The sequence below is a fragment of the Notamacropus eugenii genome, chromosome 3 (assembly GCF_028372415.1).
Source record: "Notamacropus eugenii isolate mMacEug1 chromosome 3, mMacEug1.pri_v2, whole genome shotgun sequence".
Taxonomy (NCBI): domain Eukaryota; kingdom Metazoa; phylum Chordata; class Mammalia; order Diprotodontia; family Macropodidae; genus Notamacropus; species Notamacropus eugenii.
Genome location: NC_092874.1, coordinates 30412161 through 30436918, shown reverse-complemented (window position 1 = coordinate 30436918; position 24758 = coordinate 30412161). Strand labels below are relative to the sequence as shown.

The window sequence follows — 24758 nt, the reverse complement described above, 5'->3', positions numbered from 1 at the left end:
CTAGCTGGGTTAGACCTGAGTTCAAATTTGACCTCAGACATTTACTAGCTGTGTGATCCCAAGCAAGTTACTTAATCTCTGTTTGCCTCAGTTTTCTCAACTGTAAAATGGGAATTATAATAGCACCTACCTCATGGACTTGTTTCAAGGATCAAATGAGATGATATTTATGAAATGCTAGCTCTCATTATCATCATCGTGGTATACTGTGTGAATTTTATGGTTAAAGGTTGTCTGCTATGCACACCAGGGATGAGATTCTGCTTTATCACAGTAATGATCTCCAGACTGGAGAGGCAGAAAAAAGGGCTGTGGAGATGCTAACCCAATTTCATTAGCATAACAATGAGAGCCTATCAAACGCTTCTCTCAAACTTGAGAATAAAGAAAATTAAACCACAACATTCAATGAAATGATTCCTCGAGATGTGCCTCTTGTCCCAAAGTTTCCTCAGGAAACCCGCTTAGGAAGCTCGGCCTCCACTCAGACAGTCCATGTGAAGGACAATACCTTCGATCTGGATGGGGCAGTTGGAGGGGTGAGGGGGGAGTCTTTGAACTGGAGCTGTTTCGTTTGCTGGAGAGAATGGGATGAGGAGGGGCATGAAAGAGCTGAGTTGTAGTGTAGGAAGGGTGTGTGTGTGTGTGTGTGTGTGTGTGTGTGTGTGTGTGTGTGTGTGTCTTTCCTATGGCCCTTCCTATACTCAAATTTGTAAATTTAAAGATATACTTGAGTAGATATATACTCAAATATAGCTATGAATGCATATATTTAAATATTTTTGAGTATACATATATTTTGAATATATACGTAAAAATAAACACTTGCATGTAAAAAAGACATATGCAGTCTTCATACACCCAAAGCCATATATTTAAATATATACTCGAGTAGATACATACTCAAATATAGGTATAAATGCATATATTTAAATATTTTTGAGTATATGTATATATATATATATATATAGAGAGAGAGAGAGAGAGAGAGTATATACATAAAAATAAACACGTGTAAAGACATGTCTACTCTCCATATACTCAAATTCATATATTTAAATATATACTTGAGTAGGTATATATCTACTCAAATATAGATATAAATGCATATATTTAAATATATATATACACACACATACATAAAAATGTGTGTGTGTGTGTGTGTGTGTGTGTATGTGTGCGCGTGTGTGTGAATGAATTGGATTTTTCCCCCCTATTTCTTCAAAGAGAGCTGAGCTGGACACTATGGGCTGAAATTACATAGAGGTGAATTTAGGCTTGGTTTAGGGAAAAACTGACTGTCTGATGACTACTTCTACCATAGGTTGTAGAGGGATGCTACCCTTAGAATAGATGGCCTCCAAGGTCCCTTCCAGATGGCAGATTCCATAATAGGGTTGTAAGACCTTCTCTAGAGAGTGGAAGGATGGCCTGGGCCTGAAAGGACTTCTGGGAATTGGAGTTTTTTCACTCACCTTCTGAGGCAAGGAAATGGTGCATGGTTTGGGATTGGGGCAGGAGAAGCCTGGGAAAAAGAAGAGAAATTCACCTGAGTCCAGACCATTCTTCCGCTGTCTGGAGGAGCTGTGACATGACAATGCAATTCCAGTGCCATGGGTTCCATGATGCCCGTAGTTAGTACTCACTACCCAACAATTTGAGTTGACATCATTTTATTTTTGGGGGCCCCAAAGGAAGGCAGTCTGGGCTATCCTTACTCTATCTCTCTTCTAATACTTTTTCATTCATATTTTGCACTGGAAATTTCACTCCAATGATCAAATGTAGGCATGAGTTGGGAATTATAAAGTAGCAAAGAGAAGGCGTTTCCTGGGCCTCATTGTCATATACTTTTTATGTCCCTGAGTTGCATGTACCAAGTACAAGCCCCAAATGTATCAGCAGCCGCTACAATGTTGACGTTGGGGATGCCAGCTCCGGCTGGAGGCATTCTGTGATACAATGTTATTCTGTATTTTGCTTCACTCCTTCATGGCAAAGCTCAGGCGCTCCCTCCTACATGAGGCATTATCTAACTCCCCCTGGTTGTTGAAATTACTTGGTGTCTACTTTGTATTTGGGCAGCTAGGTGGCATAATGGATAGTGTACCAGACCTGGAGTCAGAAAGACATGAATTCAAACTAGCCGCAGACACTCACCCTGTAAGGGCAAGTCACTTTCCCCTGTTTGCCTCAGTTTCTGATCTGTAAAATGAGCTGGAGATGAAAATGACAAACCACTCCAGGATCTCTGCCAAGAAAACCCCAACTGGGGTCACAAAGAGTCAGGCATGACTGAACATCAACAACTTTATTTTTAGTCATCTACGTATTCAACTGACCCTCTCCCCAGCCCCCTTCCCCCAGCTTCCCCACTGAATATAAGTTCCTTATAAGCAATCACTGCTTGCTTTTGGCTTTGTATCTAAGGGCCTAGTACAAGTCCCTGGTACATAATAATAGCTAGCATTTATACAGTGAGGTAAATTTAGCAAAGCCCTAGTAAGCACTTAATGAGAACTGAGTTTCTATTTTAATTCTGAAAGACTTTGGTTCAAGCCTAGTCCAGGGAATTTTCTACAGTGATCCATGCTATTTACATTGAGAGATTTGGAGCTGGAAGGAAGCTTAGATGCCATCTTGTTGGACCTTGTAATTTTATAGATGAGGAAACTGAGGATAGGGTGGCTAAGTAACTTGCCCAGGGTTATGTAGGTAACAAAGGGCAGAACCTGGATCTGAACCCAGGGTCTCCAACTCCAAATCCTCCCCTCTTTCTACCATGTATACAGAGAAGCCATTTCATTGAGTTCATTGTCTGATCAGACATTTTATATTAGGGTTTTACCCTGCAAGATAAGAGTAAATAGACTGTTGGATTGGGATTTCAGAGCTTGGGATGCCTCCCAATATCTTTACTACCTGCTGGCTAATGTTACTACTTGAATCTCTGGCTTGAGATGCTGGATGGAATCAGGAGAGACCAGAGTTCAAATCCTCATTGGAACCTTCCTAGTTACATCACCTTGAGTATAACACAATTCCTCCAAGACTCAGTTTCCTCACTCATAAAAGAGGGATAATCATGTTTTCCTTCCCTAGCTCATGGAGATTATTAGTAGGAAGACCTTAAAGTGCTCTAGTTATAGGAACTGTTATTTTCAAGGATAACATATAAGTTGGGAGCAGCGATACTCCAAGGGATTATTAATCACTGACAGTTTAGTATGAATGAGATCTCAAGGGACAGAGGCAGGACTTGTAATTCATTGGTATTGGACTCCTGGATAAGCAAACTCCCTCTGCTGAAGCTGGGATGGTGCAGTCTTAGAGGAGTGCCTGGGGCTTTCCTGGCTCCCAAGCTGGCTCTCTAACCACTGGGCCACATCACCCCTCTTTGAATGAAGCTAAGATCCTTTTTTTTTTGAAAGCAAGTTTTGATTCAGGTAAAGGGAGATGGAGCATCTCTTTCTAGACTGATTTTATTTTACTCCCTTCACACATTCTATATTTCAACCAAACTGACTGACTTGCTCTTCCACAATTGTGATGTTTCATCTCCCACCCTTGGGTCTTTGCACAGGCTGTGTGTCATGCCTGGCAAACCAACCCCATGCATCTGTGCCTTTCAGAAGCCCTAGCTTTCTCCCAGGCTCAGCTAACATGCAACCTCCCATATGCTGTTAGCCTTTTCTGATCTCTCCAGTTGGTGGACCCTTTGAAAAGACTTGATATTTATTTGTGTATGTTTTGTATTGACTTATCTATATACATGTTGTTTTCTTCCCAGGAGAAAGAAAACTCCTTGAAGACAGGGAGTGTTTTATTTTTGCTGTTGTGGCCCTAGCATCCAGCCCAGAACCCGGCTCATAGCAGGATTTTGGAATGAATGAAAATCAAGTGGGTAAATGAAAGACTACCACAGAAGAGAGAAAGGGCTGGAAAATTCAGAGGCAGAAGAAGCTAGAAACAAGCTTCACCATTTTGCTGATAGCGCCCGCCCCTCCAACAGCCTGGCAATCCTGAGTTGGCTGTGACATCCCTGGGCTGGCCCTGTCTGGACACAGACCGTGCACGCCCTGTGGGGGCCTCACCAGAAATTTCCTCTTTTGCTTCCAGTGGCTGCCTTGTGCATTGGTGGCCACGTGGGCTTCCGTGACCGCTCTGATCAACTCCCATTCCTCATCTGTCGGCTCTGGCTTGTGCCCAATGGTTTTCTGAAGTTCTTCCCGGCGTCTCTTCTCGCGGTTTTCTTCTATCAGCTTCCTCTTTGCCAACCGTTTGCTGTCATCCAATACCACTGGAAAGGGGGGAGAAAAGAGAGGCACATCAACACACACACACACACACACACACACACACACACACACACACACACGAGACTAATTGCAACAGATCATCCAGACTGTGGCTTCCTATTTCAGAAACTGGGAAGGGAACTCAGGGATGCCCAAGCACAGGCAGCCCATCAGCTCCCTAGGGAGCTTGGGCATCATCCTATGCAAAGTTTTCTCTTTCTTGTCCTTTGTTGCAAATTGCTATTGGATGTTCATCATCCAGTCTAAGCTTTGGTGTAGAATTCCGAAGAGACAGTGAGTTTAACATGATAAACCCTGATTCGCATGAGTAGGTCAGCTTCCCTGAGGATGTCCTCTCAGTGTCCCAGGCAACTGTCAATACCTTGAATTAAAAAATACATGTTTTCCCTATGCCTATATTTCTACCTCCTCTATGAGCTGTGCCATTAGGATTTGAAGGTGGTACTTCCACTCTTCTTAATGACCCCTTCCACAGAGGACAAAAAGAAGACTTCTGTAGCATGTTGGATGGACTGTCTATGACAAATTTTTGGCAAGAGTTGCAAAAGATGGATGGGCTATAATCTAAATTGTTGAAGGAAACTTTTAAATTGAGAGCACAGGTTCCTTTGAGTATTTGATGATATGTATCCCTAGTACCTAGGATAGTGCTTGGCACCCAGAAGATGTTAATAAATGTTCATTAATTGATTGATTGATTGATACTTTATATGTATATGTTGTCTCCTTCTCAAAGAGGAGTCAGTCAGTTCATCAATAAACATGAATTAAGCATTACTATGTACCAGACTTTGTGCTAAGCACTTAGGCAAAAAAGAAAGGCAAAGATACCAGAGTGGTTTGCCATTTCCTTCTCCAGCTTATTTTATAGGTGAGGAAACTGAGGTAAACAGAGTTAAGTGACTTGGCCAGGTTGGATGTGAATTCAGGTCAGGTCCAACATCCACTGTGCCACCTAGCTGCCCCCAGGAATGACACACAGTAGGCACTTAATAAATGCTTGATGATTGAACCCAGGTCGGCAGATGCCAAAGTTAGTGCTGTTTCTACCATCCTGTGTAAGTCGTCTATGTCAATTTCCACCTGTCAATGACTGATTCTAGAACATCTAGTAATAGTATGATCATCATGGAGCATTCTAATTTTTGGTAGGAAGGAAAAATGCCGGCAAAAATCTACAAAGATTTCCCCCTAACAATATTTCTATAGTTCCCTGGATTCTCACCTAATAGCATCTGAGTTCTGTATAAAATCCTGGTCTACCCATTAAGAACCACCAATAAGGAAGCTAGAGGAAGGGATCTTACTCATAAACATGAGTCACGGGCCACTCGGGTTGACTAGAGAAGACTGTGGGTTCCTTCTCAGAAGAATGGTTTACTTTACTTATGTTCATAATCAAAGGAAATGCTAATTTTCAATGAAAATAAGGATGCAATTTTCTTCCCATCCAAGTTCATAGAGTCCCTGAAACCTATTCACAGACCCCGACCCCAGGTTAAGGCCCTGATCTACATACTGAATCAAAGCTTTTCTTCCCACTTTGGTATGAATATGGATCTTCACCCATAGAGAAAGCAGGCTCTTGGAGTCAAAGGATGCTCCATCATCCATCACCCTGCTACTTACTATCTGTGTGTCCTTGGGTAAGTTACTTAATAGCTCTGTGCCTCAGTTTCCTCATCTGTAACAATGATGGGACCAGGACCAGGTGGCCTCTATGGTCCCTTCTAGTTCCAAATCTGTGACACCACTCTGATCATCATTATCACACTAATGGAAGGTCCTGGGTCAAATCCTTTGGTTCACTGAGGGGAGAAGTGAACCTTCAAGGGTTAATCATGTTGAGACTACTTCAGTATAGAATATCTTTACGGCTAAAAATATCACAAACAACATGCCACAACATTCCTCTTCACATTCCTCGGAATTTTCTGAACATGGTGCTTTTTGCTGGTTCTTCTCCCTCTTACTTCCTACTCATATCAATGACAAAGATCACATTGATGGTCTTCTGCCTGTGGTCAAGAGGGTGGTTGTTTTGTGGGTTACACTAGAGAGAGATCTTTCACACAGGAAGGTCAGTGCCATCATGGGGCAAACATGACATCAGAAAGAGGAGATTAGATGAAAACTCTTATGTTTAATTACCTGGAGTAATCAGGCTAAGATGGTTGGCACTCAGAAGGAAAGAGAAAGGGAACAGCCATTTACTGATCACCTACTATGTGCCAGGCTCTGTGTGAAACACTTTACAAATATTATCTCATTTGATCCTCAAAATAAATTTGAGAGGTAGTTATTATTATCCCTTACAGTTGAGGAAACTGAGGCAGAGGTTAAGTGACTTGACCAGGATCATACAGCTGGTAAATCTGAGGCTGATATCTTCCTGACTCCAGGTTCAGCACTCTATCCATTATGTCATCCAGCTGCTACCCCTGATGCCCTAACCTTGATAAAGATCAATTCTCAATATACTTTTAAGATTACTGAGTCACCTTGTGCCTGTGTTAAACTAGGCTACTACAAGAATCAGGATGAGAGAATCTCCTAGCAGGAAGAAATTTGGGTGGCCCTCTAGGCCAAGGACAGAGATTGAATTCCTGGCTTTGCCACTTGCAATTTGGCAACCTTGGGCAAATTGTTTGATTCCTCTGAGACTCAGCTTTCTAATCTGTAAAATGAGTGAGTTAGACAAGAGGATCTCTAAGTTTTTTTTCCCATTTCTAAATCTGTCATTCAATAATCAATACATAAATAAAAATTTTTTCTATGACATGCCAAACAAGGGGCCATCCAGCTTTGTTGGAAGACCACAGAAGGAGGGGAATCTACATTGAAATAACTCTAATGGTCCGAAAGGTTTTTCCTTCCACTGAGCCTAAATTTTCCTTCAGGGATCACTCTCCAGGCTCTGGAAGGGAGGTTCAGGATTGTCCTTCAGCAGTGTGATTCCCTCCATTCAGAGGAAAGAAAGATAGACTCTCCTTTGCCTTCCATTACCATGGCTATTTACCCCAGTGTATGGGGGCTTTCTGGCTTTGCTAGCTGCGATACACCACCACACTCTGTCCCCCTCAACCCACCTTGGCTCAGAAGTCAAATAAAGAAGGACTTACAATCGGTTGCCATGCCAACATAGATGCATTTCTTGAAGCGACATTCCTGGCACTGGTTCCGAGTGACTTTGTCTATTACACATTTTCCTTCATATTTACAGGAATAGGATGGGTGGAGATTTTTCTGAATGGTTCTCCTAAAGAAACCCTATGGGAAAAAGGAAACTCCTAGATGAGAGCATTCCGTAGCATTGTTTTCTACCAATAAATGACCCAATTCCCCCCAGTTCCTAGTTCCATAATCTCTGAACCCCAAATTAGTTTGCACTTACTTTGCATGTATGTAACATATTATTTTCCTCAAAAAGAACAGAAGCATGTTAACTTTTTTTTTTGGTCTGGCACATAGGAGGCAATTAAGAAATGCCTGTTGAACAAAAGGATGGATGAACAGATTCTATATTTATATAGTAAGATCAACTTAATTGGTCTTAAAGGGCCCAATGATTAAGCTATTATATTTATAGATATATATGCATATATATCTATATATATATCAGACTAAGTTTTTCTAAAGGCAGTTTGAAATATTGGTGCAGAATATGGCACAGGGTCTCCAGTCCCCCTTGATCTTGCACCTTTCTTCTGTTAATTGCCTCCAATTTATTCTGCAGGCATCTTGTTTATATGTAATTGTTTGCATGTTGTCTCCTCCATCAGACTGGGAACTCCTGGAGAGTGGGGACCAGTTTTTGTATCCCCAGTGCTTTGCACAGTGCCTGGTATACAGTAGGCATTTAATAAGTGCTTACTGACTGATCTCAGAATCGATATATTTTAGAGTTGATTTAGGGAGAAATGACTTGGGAATGTGATAAATGAATTCACAAAAGGAGAATCTAGAGTCTTCCTTCCCCCGCCCCTGACGCTGAAAGTGAACATAATTCCATTTCTTAGGGTCTTGTGATTCTATGGCCAAGTCTGGCTTCTTTAAGCTGGCTTAGATGGTATCCTGGTTCACAGAGGAGAATAAAAGGGAAGGAAACTATTGATGCATCTAAAATCAAGCACAGCTGGGGAGCAGAGCAGATAGAGCATTGGATTTCGAGTTAGGAAGACCTGAGTTAGAATCCTGCCTCTACCCCTTATTTCTGTAACTCTAGGCAAGTCACTTAGCTGCTTTCAGACTCAGTTTCCTCATCTGTAAAATAAATAATAATAATAATTTTATTAAGTTTAATAATAGCAGCTACCTCACAGGGCTGTTGTGAGGATCAAATAAGATGACATACACAAAGTACTTTGCAGCCCTACGGTGCTACATAAATATTGGCCATTGTATTAGCATGGGGTTTATTTAAAGTGAGCCCAACTTATAGATCACAGATCTACAAGAGGATGGAAGAGAATTTAGAGGTCAACCATCCAGTCACAGATTTAGGGTTAGAAGTCATTTAGTCAAACCCTCTCATTTTTCAGGGGAAGAAACCGAAGTCCAAGAAAATGAGATGATGTAGGTGCTAAGGCCACTCAGGCAAAAGGAAGCAAATGGGGTGCGGGGTCTAAACCTTGGTCGTGTGACTGCCAAGTCAGGCCTTCACACTGCCCAGCAGTGCTTCTCATTCCTTATTCTTGAAACAGACAAAAACCGGCTCAGACACTTTGCAAATAACAAGACGTTAGGGTGAAAAGCTCTAAGCGTCCTCCCAGATGTCTTCAATAATCTATGGGACATCGTGATTTTATCTGGAAATGCTTCCTCTGCTCAGTACTCATTCTCTACGCCTACTGAAGCAAGCACATGTCTGGATTCCCTGATCCAACATGATTGCAGCAAAGGGAAGAGGGAGAGAAGGGTGGAGAGAGAGAGAGTGGGGAGAGAGAGAGAGGGAGACAGAGACAGAGAGAGACAGAGAGACAGAGACAGACAGAGACAGACAGACAGAGAGACAGACAGAAAGAGACACCCACACACAGAGAAAGACAGAGAGACAGAGAAAAGACACACACACACACACACAGAGACAAAGAGAGACAGAGACAGAGACAGAGAGAGACAGAGGGAGAGAGAGAGACAGAGAGACAGAGAGACATATAGCTCATTTTGGAAGGTGCTCCTATAAATTTTCCAATGCTGCTGCTTAGCTTTGGGCTGTCTCCTAGACTGCATCCATTTATGGAGAAAATCCTCAAATCTCATAGAACCTCACCCAATAATTTAGGGCACTATATCTGCAACTTAATGTCAAGTTGAAGGTGAAAACATGATCAATAACTTCCTGGGCCAATGAAATCTTTGCATTCTTTAGTGGAAATGTCCCAGAATAGAACTTTTCTGAGTTCTCAATAAAATTCTCAATATTCCTTACTTTTTTTTGCCAACAAAACAGTGGGAGTCAATGCACTAATGGACCCTAATTAGCCTGTTTTTAGTTACCCATAACAATCTGGATTCTAGTTTCTTTACTTATCCATTTTCATATACATACACACATTCTTGTACACAACCCATATGCATACAAGAATTTTTTCTTAAAGTAACAGCATTAAAGACATGATTTTTAAATGAGATAAATTATCAGAAGAAAATATAAGAAAAGGCCTCTGGTTTTGCCCTGAATTTACTCTGAGATTTTGGCTGTAGGATGGTCTCTCAAATCTCATGCTCTTCTCATAACATGAAGGTTCACCCAGTGACAAGAAAGTTGTCACATTTGTTTGGATTTCACATACTTTTAATTTTAAATCAATTGTAGTGAATGACATAGATGTATCACAGGATTACAAAAAACTGCATTTAGTTGAGCAGCTGTTGGCATTCAGGTATTATACCTTCCCATGATATAGTTCAATTGTATACATGTGGGCCAAAGGTAATGAAAATAATACATTCAGTAAGGTGAGGACCGTAACAATGAGAGTATGTTAGGTCACAGCAGAATTATAATGTAGGTCATGGGGCAAGAAATCCCTCCCCAAATGGGGTCATAATGAGGCAGATATGACTGAAATCACTGAATAACAAGAGCCAAATGAAATTTAAAGGGTGGAAAAACTTGGAATCAAAGAATCTCAGAGAAGAAGGAGACCTCAAAAGCCATATAGATCAACCTCTATCTTAAAAGGATTTCCTCTAGCAGTATGGAACAACATAGTATAGTATTTCATTAACAAGAAAAATTAATTAAATTAAGAAGCTGTCAGATCATTGGTCCCATCAGTAAGCCACCAGCATAACCAATTCTCCTTTTTGTACAACTAAATTTATCTTAATTACTTTTCATTCTTTTCACATTATAAACTGCAAAATTAATGAGGGCCCATTTGCTGTTTGCCTCAGGTGCAAAAACTGCTAGATTATGCTCTGATCATACAATGAGGGCCTAGTTGACCAAAATTCCAATTCTTAATCTGTGACTAGAAAATAGGCCACCTAGTGAACTCTCTCTCCTTCAACCTTGACCCTCTTCCATCTTCCCCACTCCCATTGCCATTTCCCAGTCAGCAATGTTTGGATGGAGGAGAAGGCTCTGATAGTAATGAGAGCATAAAACCACAGGAGATTGTCTAGTCCAATCCTATCCTTTTACAGATGCAGAATCTATTCCCCAGGAACGGACAAATTACTTATTGTTATAAATGAAAAGAGCCCTGAACTCATGGGCAGACAAGCTAGGGGTCCAAGTGCAAAGTCTTCCATTTCTTTCCAGTGTGACCTCAGGTAACCTTCAGGGGCTTCAGGAATGTTCCTGGGGAAGCATCTATATCCCTGCCCATTCCAGAGGAAGCATTGTGGCATAGGCCTGGCTGGAGGTGATGTTCCAGCCAATGTGAAAGTTGCCTCTGCTACTGCTGGGGGGTATAAGCCATGCCTGAACCATGCTAAAGCAAGCCTTGTCCAATGATCAGGGGGATCTCCATTCTTTCTTTGACACTGATTTAGGTACCCCAGGGTAGACTGGGGTGGAGTATGTATATGCCAAGTTCAGAGTCTGTGCACAGGCATTATAAGAAGGTTATGGAGAAAGCACCTATTTGGGAGAGTTCTTCTGTCATTGCCATTCCAAGCACTGCCACCCTGAGTAATGGAGGGAAGTTTCACAGTTTTCACCTTCCATCCCCAAGTGGATTCCTTTTGGAAGTTTGAAGGGCACTGCCTGGATTATATCCGCTTTGTGCATTATGGTCCTTGAAAATATATCAATGTACTGCTTCCAGGTTATGGTGTCATGATCACATATTGGGGTAAGTGGGTGGGGGTCACTCTGCTAAAAGAATATGTAAAGATGCTATTTCTTAGCCCTGTCATCTGCCACAAAATATGTTCCTCTAAAAAGATATGTCTCAAAGCGAACTTGAATAGATGACATTTTAAACAGTTTATTTGGAAAAATGTCTGTGGATGCACCCCTGAAGTCCCTACCTGTGGTTATAGAAAGCCACCAGGGCATGAAAAGTAACACTTTTTTTATTGTATTGGGTGAATGGAGATATTACTTAAATAATGAAAAGGATAGGATTCTGAGGATCCCGGTGAACTGATAGGGCATTCATGTAAATGAGATTGAGAGTTCAAGGTCACCTTCTCCTTTGGAGAACGCTGTCTTTAAAAAGCTTTTACTTTACTTTGTTGTAATCCTCAGGATGGCGGGCCCTGGGGTCCCCACCATGACCACATGATGGTATTGCCCTTCCCTTAAGGGGCTAATTTGGAGGTCTGGATGAAACACAGATTGTACCAAAGCCAACGCGATTCCATCTGCACTGCTCCGCAAAATCTTTTTGTGAAAAAGAATTGTTTTTTTGTGGGAGAAGATCTTTTGTTGTTGCTGTCTTGCAGAGTGATAATTATAAACATATTATAACTGAGAATCATTTAAAAATTTTTTTACACTGTCTCAAGGAGAGAAACATTCAGCAAAGTACTTATTCCCCCTCTTCTTAAACTGATTTGAACTATTCTGTCCTCCTTGCTATCTCTTGGCCCCCATCCTGATTTTTTGGAAGACATAATTGGTCTAGAAACAGGATCAGCATTTGGGATTTGCCCAGATAGAGTCAGTGCCTCCCCTCATTCCTTCTCCCCTTCTCCTCCTTTCCCCCTAAGGAGTTCTAGGCCATGTTGGTTACTTATAGGCAGCTGTAGCTGATTCTGCTCAAAGCCAACATGCTCTGCTAACTGAGGAAGAGACCACATGCTTTTTCTGATCTTATCATAGTACTCCTACGTTGAACGCTGGACCTGATTCTCTATGGTGCTCAAATTGATATTTGCTGGTAAGTTCGATGCTTCAGGAAACACATGGGCTTTGGAAAAGTCATTGAAAGGCTATAGAAGTAAGGCACCACCAAATGAAATTGCTTTTCATGTGCTTCCTTTCGTTCTTGACTTGGGATCATAGATCTGGAAGGGACCCTACTTCCCCTTCTAGATCATCCTGTCCAATCTCATCATTGTGCAAATGAAAAGAAAACCAAGTCCAGAGACGGCAAGCTTCCTGAAGTCAGGGATTGTTTCATTTTTGTCTTTGGCCAAGTACAAAGTGCTAAAAAATAATTGTTAACTGATTAAGTGACTTGCCTAAAGTTATTTAGCAGCTAATTTGTTTCTTTTTATTCTCCCTGATTTAGAAAAATCAATTACAGATTTAATAATCTGATCAAAACTAGAAATATAATCAGAAATTTGAACCTAGGTTCTTGTCCAAATCCAGTCTAGCCACTTCATGGTGATGCTAGGAAGTAATTTCAACATTGTGGAGAATCCAAATATCCAAATTCAGTTAGAATAACACTCCAGTTCTCTAGACTAAGAAGAAGAAAGAAAGCCTGGTCTGAAATAGTGAACCTAAATTACAGAGACATTTAGAGGAATACAATTTTACTTTTTTCAGAGGATCATTCAAACTAACATTTTAAAAATTGTTTCCCAGAGAGAGAGAGGACCTGCTTTAATGAAGCAAAGACTTACTTGTAATTATAGCTGTGGATTTGCCCACAATCTATGAGCTCCAGCCCTTAAGGATAATTTTCTCCATTATAGACCAAAGGCAACCTTTAGCCTAGCCCTGGCTAAATGATTAGAAATTCAAGATGAGATGGAGAAAATGAGGTCTGATTCCACTCACATCTTAAAGAACATCTCAGTAGATTTAAGACTTTGTTGTTTCAGAGACCAGCACTCTACTGTGTCACCCCAACATTTCCTGTGTGCTGACTGACAGTCCCATTTAATTTAATTTAAATTAAATTAAATTTAATGTACAGAGGAAGCAGGACATTCCCATGAAAAACCTTCCATTAGAGAACTAACTTCCCACCTTAGCCTGGCAGAAGCCCCATGTGCCAACTATCTACCCACTGGTAGCATGTATAATCTCTTAAAATGCCCTTTGCTAAGATGGCTACAGGGAGATTGTTGCGTGGACCCAAGATGATCTCTTTTATTATTCATTTTAATACCCTAGGGTAATTTTCAGAGTGAATTTTGTAAATAGACATGGAATACACATACATGCATTTTCTTCTTTTCTTGACCCGAAAGATTTTTCTGTCTACAAACTTTTTTCAACTTGAAAAATATCGATCTCAGTCTTTATTTTGTAAGATGAACTTTAAGTTGCTTTTCCAGAAAAAAACTTCATTTAAATCCAACAGTGTTTAAGTTTTCTTTGAGGAGGTGCATAAATTCTGGCCAAACTGGGTAATTCGGCTAAGTTGTATTAACGCTGTTTCTTGTACAAATCTGTAGGATGACAATTAGCTACTGAATATTTTCTGTGTACACAGATTATGTGGCTAATCAAAGACCATAATGGAAATATGAGTGGCCTCAAAGAGACTTACTAAGGGAGTTTTCAGAGGTACACTTGTTTTCTTCTCTTAGTAGGTGGCTTGTACCTGCAACTAAGTAAAATGTATCTTCTGAAATCAAGTGAATGGGTATAAGCTGGTTGGGGCCTGGTATTGGGTTTGTTACTTTGGTGAGCCATGTCTGATAGCACTTGATGCCACTTTTCTTTTCTTAACCTAATAAGACTGGTTTGCTTTTGGTTACTACATGAAGTATAAGTGAATGCTAATGGCTTTATTTAAATAAGGGAAATGTCCCAAGGGATTAGGGATTAAGTTAAATGTAGTATTTGGAGTTTGAGTCGTAAGTAGACTCTGGAGGAATAGAGGCTACCCTATATTCAAAAGAAGAAATCTAGACATATTGTCATAATGGAATGTGAAGTCATCTACATAAAAAGATAAAAGGGAATGACAAGGGAGGGTAAACTAACACAGAAAATATTAAAGAAGTTTGTTTGTGCATTTTAGAAAATGCCTACTGTAACGGTGGTTGAGAGAAGTGAGACCCTGATGACATCCCATCCCATTGTTTTTAGTTGTCATTGGTTTTAAAAATCAATTCAATACCATTAAAAATGAGTAACAGACCAGATATCTGGATGGTTATGGGCAACAGATGTTGCAGGCCAGGCCTAATCTGCAATTCTGTGATTGTGATGTTCATGCACCAGAGCTTTCTGTCATGAAAAAAGAAGCTGGCTTGCTAGAATCATCCAGCTGAATTATTTACCTTGCAGCCTTCACAAGTGATGCATCGGTAGTGATACCCAGTGGCTTTGTCACCACAAACTACACATAGTTCGTCCTTGTCTAAGTAACTGGGTATGTACCCTGTGAAGGAGGAAAGAAAAAGGAGTATGAAAAAAAAGAGAACGGCATGTTAGATATCAAAGACACACCACACCAGGGACTACTCAGAGCCAGAGCCAGCTGGCTGCCTACAAGCTGAGGCAGGGACTTCCCAAAGAGAATTCATCCAACGTGAAAGTCATCTCTTCACACAGGTGCCATCATTTTCAATCCCAGGGCATATTTACATGCAACATTATCACCTCAATCGTCATCTTTGTGCTTACAGAAAATGGAGATGGAGAAGAAGGAGACTAAACAGGTAACAACAACCTGTTGGATTCTGGGAATCACTGTTTGGGTCCTTGTGCTGATAAAATTACCTTTCTCCCCATCAAGTTTTTTCAAGGTCTGGTCTTAGCAGTTAATGCCAAAGCATATTTGATTCTATTCTATGCAGTGGCACAGAAATATTTTCTGGCTGGACAGGGTCCCGAATTAGTGAATCCAAATGTCTACTTTTATAGAGGAGGTTTGTCCAGGATGAAATAAGTTTGTGGCAGAAATGGGGCTCAAATCCAGGTCAAAGAAACTGGACTTCCAGTCCAGTAAAAATAATCCAAGTTAATTGTTTCTCTATGAAAAGATTTAACTTTAAATATAAACTGAATAAATTAATGGATTTATCTACATAGAAAAATTGTTTAGGCTTATAATTATATGAGTGGAACCCCCACCCCACCCAAAAAAACCCAAACAAGCCACAAATCAAAGCCAGTAGGGAATGAATGGGAGGAATTGAAATATACGATATAGGAGGCAACATGGCTCCCTGGATTTGATGTCAAATCATAGATCTTTCCCTTATTACCTGTGTGACCTTGGGTCATTCACTGAGCTATTCAGTTAGCCTCATTTTCCTTCTCTGGAAAACAAGAGGGGTGAACTAGATGATTTCTGAGGTCCCTTCCCACTCTAAATCTATGATTCTATGGTCTTAGTCCTAAAAAAAAAATCCAAATTAAATTACAAAGACTTTGGTTGCTGTTAGTAGATGTACCGTTTTCTGTTTGACCCAGGAAGCAGAACCTGACCATAGTGAGCTCCCTTCTCATCTGTCTTTTGCCAGTTTTGCTCCCATCTGAGTCAGTAAATACTGACTGACAATGACAATGACTTAATCTGTTTACTATGTGAGCCCTAGAAGTTCATCTCCTTCTGACTACTTGGGGCTGTACAGAGCCTTCTCAGATTCAGAAATCAAACCCATACATGACTTAGGGGAATGAGGTGGAGGGAAAAATAGCTATGTATGTATGTATAGATATGCATCTATGTACATATACATACATACATATCTATCTCTGTATCTATCTATCCATCCCTCCTGATTATAGCTCTGCCAAGTCTTTTTACTCATCAAATGCCTAATGATTTTCAGGGAAAGGCACTTTAGCACAGAATGATGGGAGAGATTTACCATACTCTTCATGACATTTTCACAACTTTTTTTTAAAAATTAATTTTATTTATTTTCAGTGTTCTACAATCACTGCCATATAACTTACATTTTTCCCCCTCCCTCCCCTTTACCTTCCCCTTACCTCCCCGAGATGGCATACAATTTTATATAGTTTCTACACATACATTCCTTTTAAATACATTTTCACCATAGTCATGCTGTGTAGAAGAATTAAAATGAGTGGGAGAAATCACCTAACAAACCAAAACACAATACACACACACAAAATGATCTGCTACATTCTGTGGTTGAATTCCATAGATCTTTTTCTGGATGTGGAAGGCATTTTGCCTTAGAAGACCACTGGGAATTTTTTTTTTAAGCCCTTGCATTCCTACGAAGTTCCAAGTCTACCAGAAAAAACTCTCGCACACTGTGGTCTTTGCTGTGCACAAAGTTCTCCTGGTTCTGCTCCTTTCACTCAGCATCAGTTCATATAAGTCTTTCTAGGTCTCTCTGAAGTCTTCCTGTTCATTATTTCTTATAGCGCAATAGTATTCCATTACATTCATATACCATAATTTATTTAGCCATTCCCCAATTGATGGGAATCCCCTTGATTTCCAGTTTTTGGCCACCACAAAGAGTGCTGCTATAAATATTTTTGCACATGTGGGACCCTTTCCCATTTTTATGATCTCTTTGGGATACAGTCCTAGAAGTGATATTGCTGGGTCAAAGGGTATGCATATTTTTGTAGCCCTTTGGGCATAGTTCCAAATTGCTCTCCAGAATAGTTGGATCAGCTCACAGCTCCACCAACAATGAATTAGTGTTCCAACTCTCCCACATCCTCTCCAACATTTCTCATCTTCCTGTTCTGTCATGTTTGCCAATCTGATAAGTGTGATGTGGTACCTCAGAGTTGTTTTGATTTGCATCTCTCTAATCAAAAGCGATTTAGAGTATTTTTTCATATGATTATAGAGATCTTTAATTTATTCCTCTGAAAATTGCCTGTCCATATCTTTTGACTATTTATCAACTGGAGAATGACTTATATTTTTGTACATTTGACTCAGTTCTCTATATAGTATAGAAATGAGGTCTTTATCACTGACATTAGTTGCAAAAATTCTTTCCCAGTTTTCTACATCTCTCCGAATTTTGGTTGCATTGGGTTTGGTTGTGCAAAAACTTTTCAGTTTAATGTAGTCAAAATTATCCATCTTGCACTTCATAATGCTTTCTATTTCTTCTTTAGTCAAAAATTCTTCCCTTCTCCATATATCTGATAAACACACTATTCCTTGCTCCACCAATTTGTCCGTAGTATCAATCTTTATACCTAGATCATGTACCCATTTGGATTTTATTCTTGTGTATGGTGTCAGGCATTGGTCTATGCCTAGTTTCCACCATACTTTTATCCAGTTTTCCCAGAAATTTTTGTCAAACAGTGAGTTCTTATCCCAGAAGCTGGGGTTCTTGGGTTTATCAAGCCGTAGATTACTATATTCATTGTCTACTGGGTCTTGAGTACCTATCCTATTCCACTTTTCTACCCTTCTTTTTCTTAGCCAGTACCAAGTGGTTTTGATATAATTGCTGCTTTATAATACAATTTAAGATTTGGTAGCGCTAGGCACCTTCCTAGCATTTCTTTTCATTAGTCCCCTTGATATTCTGGACCTTTTGTTCTTCCAGATGAATTTTGATACTATTTTTTCCAGCCCTAGAAAATAATTATCTGATAGTTTAATTGGTATGGCACTAAATAAGTAAATTAATTTAGGTAGAATTGTCATTTTTATTATATTGGCTCCGCCTACCCACAAGCAACTGATGTTTTTCCATTTACTTAGATCTGACTTTATTTGTGCAAAAAGTGTCTTGTAGTTGTGTTCATATAGTTCTTGGGTTTATTTTGTCAGGCAGACTCCAAAATATTTTATAGTGTCTACTCTAGCTTTAAATGGGATTTCTCTTTCTATCTCTTGCTGCTGGGCTTTGTTTACTAATATATAGAAATGCATAAGATTTGTGTGGGTTTATTTTGTTTAAAAAACATTAAAAACTGAGTTCAAGTTTATCATTCAAAAAGTAGCCTTGAAGAGAAAACTGGAAGAAAAATGAAACTTTCCATAATTCTTCAGAATTTGTTTTGTTAGAAATATCTGGCATCTCCTTTCAGGGGATGTTAGAGATATGACGGTGATATAATAATAGCTGACACTTATACAGGGCTTTATAGTACAGATATACTCATAGGCTCATAGACTTAGAGATGAAAGGAACCCTAGTGACCATCTAGTTTAAGCCTTTTATTGTACAGATGAGGAAATTGAGGCCCAGAGAAGTTTGGAAGCAGCAAGGTGGAAGCTGTAGTTCATGGAGTGTCAGACTGGGGATCAAGAAGATCTGAGTTTGAAACCTGTCTCAGACATTTCCTAGCTGTGTGATACTGGGCAAATTGTTTCAGTTTCCTTACTTATAAAATGGGGATAATAAGAGCACCTGCCTCCCAAATGAGCTAACATACATAAAATACTTTCCAAACCTCAAAGGGCCTTGTTAACTATTTTTACTAATAAATGACTTCCCCAAGGTCATACTGGTTACAGTGTTGGGTTTCGAACCCAGGTCCTATGATGGAAAGCCTAGCCTTCTTTCCTTTGTACCACACTGTCTTAAAGATACAGACACTCAGAAATCAATTTTGCCAGTGTCCTGTGCTTTGTTTAAAGGCTGGATGGCTTTTCTGATTTGTCTTCGCATCATGCAAATACGAAGATTAATTCAGTGAGTTTTCTCCCATGTGTTTCAAAGCGTCATCAATGAAAAGCTGGAAGTGGTCAGTCACTGGAGGGATTGAAGAGGAGAAAGAAAATAGAGTCCTGGTCCCCTGCTTCATTCCACTGTTTTCTCACCCTGATTAGTTTCCTTCCAGATTCTGGGAAAGAGTGTGTGTTGAGGATGGGATGGAGGCAGGCATGGAGAGGAAGGAAGAAGCAGAGAGCAGGAGAGAAGTGGGGGTGTGTGGGTGACTCTGGAGAATTCAGAAGTGGAAGAATGTAATTAATGCTTCTTCCAGAACGAGCCTGCTCTGGGAAGAGACAGGTGCATCTTTGGCGGTGTCAGGAATCTGAATCCATAGGAGGGATGCATGTTCTGTGGTGCTGCCACTTCACTGAGGAAGAGAGAAGGTGATGACCTAGTTACTGAATTAAAGACTGATCAATCAATAGGTCCATAACAAGCAACATTAAGCACCTCCCATGGGCCAGGCCCTGTAATACAAATAAAATGAGTCCCAGAGGACTGCTGGTGGTGATTGATGGGAGGGAGGGAGCTTGGGTTGGTGTTGGGTTAGAGGCTGGAGGAAGCCAGCTGGGCATACAGACAGACAATCAGACATTCAGACAGACTCATCAATCACTCTGAGGACAGTTCACAATTTGAGTTCTAAATGACTAGCAAAGATTTTAGTGGATTCAGAAAAGATCCAGGCAATTGGACCACATGGAGATGACTGTGGATTGCAAGTATCTTTTTTAGAAAGTCCAGATCCCCTCCTTGCAGTGCCGAGATCATGTCCAGATCTAGCTCTGTTGAAGGGGCCAATTCTTTAGTGATGGAGACATTCCCTTTGAAGGTCCTGGGTTTCTGTTTTGCTTGGGTTACTCGGTTTAGATATATCATCAGCTACAGGATGGAGAAGATTGTCAGCTGCAGAGCCAACTCCCTTCATGGAGGGACAGGGACAGGACCAGTGGTTTCACTGATGTAAAGAACTTCTAGGTGAAGGTACTCCCTCTACCACAGCAGATTGATACCACGACATCTTATAGTCTTAACAAGGAGGTCTACAAGAGCATGAGGTTTAGTGACTCACCCAGGGTCACAAAGCCTGTTTATATCAAAGGCAAGATTGTACTCAGATCTTTCTGGTGTCAAGGCCAGCTCTCTCTCCACTGGGCCATACTGCCTTTCTTTTCTCCCACATGTGTAGAGATGAAAACTGGAGACCTTCACACAGACACTGAGCCCAAGTCTCAACAACAGGTAGCATTAGATCATTTGTTTACCTGAGTTGTGTACTTCCTTTGCATTCTTGATGCCCCACTTTGGGTTGTGCCACCCTGGCTATAACACTCTCCAAGTAAACTTTGGTAACCCCTTCTCCATGTACAATTCATTATGTTCCCAGCTTACACAACCGCTCAGCCCCAAGTCCCTTGGGTACCTCAGTCTTGTGTGTAATTGATGGAGTGAATGCTCTAATTGAATAAGACATAGCAACAGCAGGATAAGTCAGAAGGCACTCATCCCCAGCACAGACTCTGGGAGCCTTTCCATGATAATAAGCAAAATACAAAACAATACAAACTGGGCTTTGTGCCCAGAGAACTAACTGCTCATCAAACTCTGTGGGTGACTGGGAGCATGGAGGAGGAAGGGAGGGGAGAGAGAGAGGAGAGAGGGGGGGAGGGAGGAGGGAGGAGAGGGGAGAGGGAGAGGGGAGGGAGAGAGAAGAGAGAGAGGGAGAGGGAGGAAGGGGGGAGGAGAGAGAGGAGGTAAGGGGGGAGGGAGGGAGGGAGGAGAGAGGGGTGGAGGGAGGGAGGAGAGAGGGACAGAAGAGAGAGAGGGGGGAGGGAGGGGGGAGGGAGAGAGAAGAGAGAAGGGGAGAGGGAGGGAGGAGGGAGGAGAGATAGGGGGAAGGGGAGAGGGAGGACAAGAGGGACGGAGGGAGGGAGAGACAGACAGACAGAGACACAAAGAGAAGGCTGAAGTTTAAAATATCCATAGAGGTACTGAAAAGGGGGACAGTATTAATTAACTTGTCCTCTGGACCTGCCTGGGTCCTGGGCCTCATGGCCAACACATAGGCAGAGGATGTTTGCAGGTGCAAGTAACAGGCCATAGAACCCAGGGCCAGGCAGATCCAACCTGTTGGCTGTCAGGGCTCTAGAGTCCTGTTCCCACTCAAAGTTCATTATTGTAGCTGTTATTGTTGCTGCCGTTCGTGTCTAACCCCTTGGCACCATTTCCTCAACACTGAAGCAGAGGCCTTGAACGTCATAACATCCTGTTCTTGGCCACTATTTCTCTCTGGATGTACAGCCTTGTCGTGACTTGGCCCAGGTCTTCTGTAGCTTTCGGCACCCTTGGAGTTGCCTCGTGGTGGCATGGCTGTGGGCCTGATCCTACCACTATGCATCAGGAACTGAAGAAAATGTGTTTTGATCCCCTACAGAAACCAGATTCCCAAATCAAGTGTGTAGGATTGTAGGATCAGACATCATAGACTCTGACCTGGTGGGGTCCTTAGAAATCATCTGCCCAGGGGTTCTTAGCTTTTTATTTGCATCACAGATCCCTTGGGCAATCTGGTGAAACCCATGGTCCCTTTCTCAGAATATTTTTAAATACATAAAATAAAATACATAGTGTTATTTTTGTTCCTAAATACAAACAAAAAACCAATTAGAAATAAATGATACATGATTATAAAAAAAGATATAATTTTTTCTCCTCCAAGTTCAAAAATGCCCTGAAATCTATGCACAGACCCGTTAGGGACGGGAGGTTAAGAATGCTTGGTCTAGTCCACTCCTTTTTGTTTTACAGAAGAAGAAACTGAGGCACAGAAAGGGGAAAGTAGATTGTCCATGGTCGCACAGGAGCAAGGGGCAGAGCCAGAATTTGAATCAAGGTTCCTTGATTTCAAATTGAGATTTCTTTCCACTCTCGCCTTTCTCCAAATTCAAGTAAAACCTCATGGACAGAGGATAGTTACTAGTTTATGTCAACACACATGAAGGAATCATGGTTGGAACATGAATGTCTCTGGAAACTTGTAAATATTAATGCCCCATAATTCACTTTCATTTTCCTCTGTTATTTGACGTTTAGATGGTCTTCATTTTTTCTAATTCTAAATAATGCCTCTATAAAAAACTTTTAAGATGCTTATCTCTCTTGGTAGGTCACTAATCAATAAATAAATATTTCTTGACCAGAATCTTCTACAGAATCATCTGGTGACAGTTGCTTACATGCTCCTACTAATAGGATCCACCCACACCTTCCAAATTCCCTATAATATTAATTCTGAAATAGTTATTTATATCAAAAGTCACCAGTACAATAATACATAAATTGTTATGCCCTATGTCACCATTTGTTATTAATTTTTTTTTGTCAGGGACTGCCTTGACAGAGTCCTTTCCTTCCCCCTCCAATACCTAGAATGTTCCTCCTCCTCATCTGCTCCTTGTGAAATCTCCAGCTACCTTAAGAGACTGTTCAGCTCTACCTTCAACATAAAGCCTTCCCTGATTCCTCCAGTCATAAGAGGTCTCACTCACTACTTTACATATACTTCCTACACAGAGGCAGCAAGGAATTCTGGTATGACTATGAGCAAGTCACTGAACCAGATAGTGTAGTGGATAGAATGCTAGACCTGGAGTATGGAAGACCTCAGTTTAAGTCCAATCTCATACAGTGTGACACTGAACAGGTCACTTAACCCCTGACTCAGTTTCCCCATCTGTAAAATGGGAATAATAATAATATCTTCTTCACAGGGTTGTAAGGATTAAATGAGATACAATTTGTAACTTGTTTTGTGAATCTCTAGAAATATTATGTTGTTGTTTCTAACTTGTGGTAGAGCCTTCCAAGCTTGTATTGGTCTGATCAATCACAGTTGGACACATTCTACCTTGACTCCCAACATAGTGATGTCATCTTGGTCCTCTTTGAGAAAGGACAACGATCAATTACTACTACTACTTCTATTGCTGCTGCTGTTGGTACTACTACTACTACTACTACTACTACTGCTACTACTACTACTACTACTACTACTGCTACTACTACTACTAATGCTGCTGCTGCTGCTGCTGCTGCTGCTGCTGCTGCTGCTACTGCTGCCCTTAGTGTTCCAGGCAACTCTCTAGGACAGAGAATCTTAATCTTTTTTTGGAGATTAATGGCAGTCTGATGAGACTTACAGGCTTTTTAGACCTCTTTTGAGTATAATTTCAGACTGCTTTTTAGAATAATTTAAAAAACGGTAGGTGAAGGAAATGTTACATTTCAGTCAGAGGATAGTGAGCATGAAGACGTACTTTCTTCCCATTCAAGTTCTTGGTCATGATGGAATCTATCCTTGGGGAGTCAATGGATCACAGGTTAAAATCCAGGTTCAAACTGCAGAGCAGAAATTGATTTGTTTTGGTGAAGAGGATTTAATCACTGGGAGCTTTTCTATGCAGATGAAATCATCTGACCAGTCCCCCACTCCTCCTCCCACCCTAAAAGAGTAAATACATATTGACTTCCACCCACCCCAACTAGAATGTGAGCTCCTTGAGGGGAGAATATATTTTATTTTCATTATTGTTCCCTCAAATGCCTGGCAGAGTGCTTTGCACACAGTATGCCTATTGTGTTCGTCCTTCGTTGCCGAAGAAAGACCACGACTTCAGAGAAATGATGACATGACTTGCACTTGACTTTGTTTTGAGGGAGGGAGGGCTGTGCAGGTCACCAGCCTCACTTCTCCTTCAGAGACATCTGAATCCAGTGACCAGACATTCATCAGGATGGCTGGAGATAGTCCAGGATGTGATGGAAGTCCTTGGCCTTTTAAGCTAAGGTCTTTTCAGATACTCATTTAAAGTGAGGTAATACCCATTAAGTGGACAGGCCTCTTGGATCCTAATTGATATTTCATACAAAATGAATGACAGGGATTCTTACAGGTGTCTTAACATAGCTGGTAGTACCACATAAGACCCCGTTTCTCTCAGTAAGTATAACTACCACCATGCCTTATTGCCATCTTCCCTCTTTCCTCTCCTGTACCAAACATTCCACAGAAATCACACAGTTGTCGACAGAATGTTGGTTCCAGTAGCTGAGTGAGAAGCTATCACCAAAGGAGTAATTTTTATTTCTCTAGTAACTACCTGGCTCATTGACAATTGTTGTCACTTAACAAGGTTGAGTCAACAAGTAGAAGCTAGAGTTTCCTAGGAACCATACCTAGAATTCCAGTGAATGCATATCAGTCCCTATAATGGCACCACAGATCCAGCAGCTAAAAGAACCTACAGAGTTTTCCAAACCAAACTCAAAAATTAGCATAAAAAATTTTGTGGATTCATGTTTGAGAGTAGTTATATGATTCACATTGTTATTTGAGAAAATATGCAATGACAAAACAGCCATCCTTGATGTTCTTATGGATTCCTATGG

General features: G+C 40.9%; 2 protein-coding genes across 7 annotated transcripts in view; one reads left to right on the top strand and one right to left on the bottom strand.

Annotated features, from left to right (window-relative positions):
• NR1D2 (nuclear receptor subfamily 1 group D member 2) overlaps positions 1-4101 on the top strand; it is a 138068-nt gene extending 133967 nt beyond the window's left edge. Inside the window, exon 7 of the mRNA XM_072651172.1 lies at positions 3791-4101. Coding sequence (XP_072507273.1) covers positions 3791-3847 — 57 coding nt within the window. The 3' untranslated portion in view covers positions 3848-4101. The remainder of the gene's footprint in view (positions 1-3790) is intronic.
• Positions 1-24758, bottom strand: part of THRB (thyroid hormone receptor beta) — a 438230-nt gene that overhangs the window by 21935 nt on the left and 391537 nt on the right. For all 6 annotated transcript variants that reach the window (XM_072651177.1, XM_072651176.1, XM_072651181.1 and 3 more), the window contains 3 exons: positions 14967-15067; positions 7442-7589; positions 4095-4300 (listed from right to left, as the gene is read on the bottom strand). In XM_072651177.1, coding sequence (XP_072507278.1) covers positions 4095-4300; positions 7442-7589; positions 14967-15067 — 455 coding nt within the window. The remainder of the gene's footprint in view (positions 1-4094; positions 4301-7441; positions 7590-14966; positions 15068-24758) is intronic.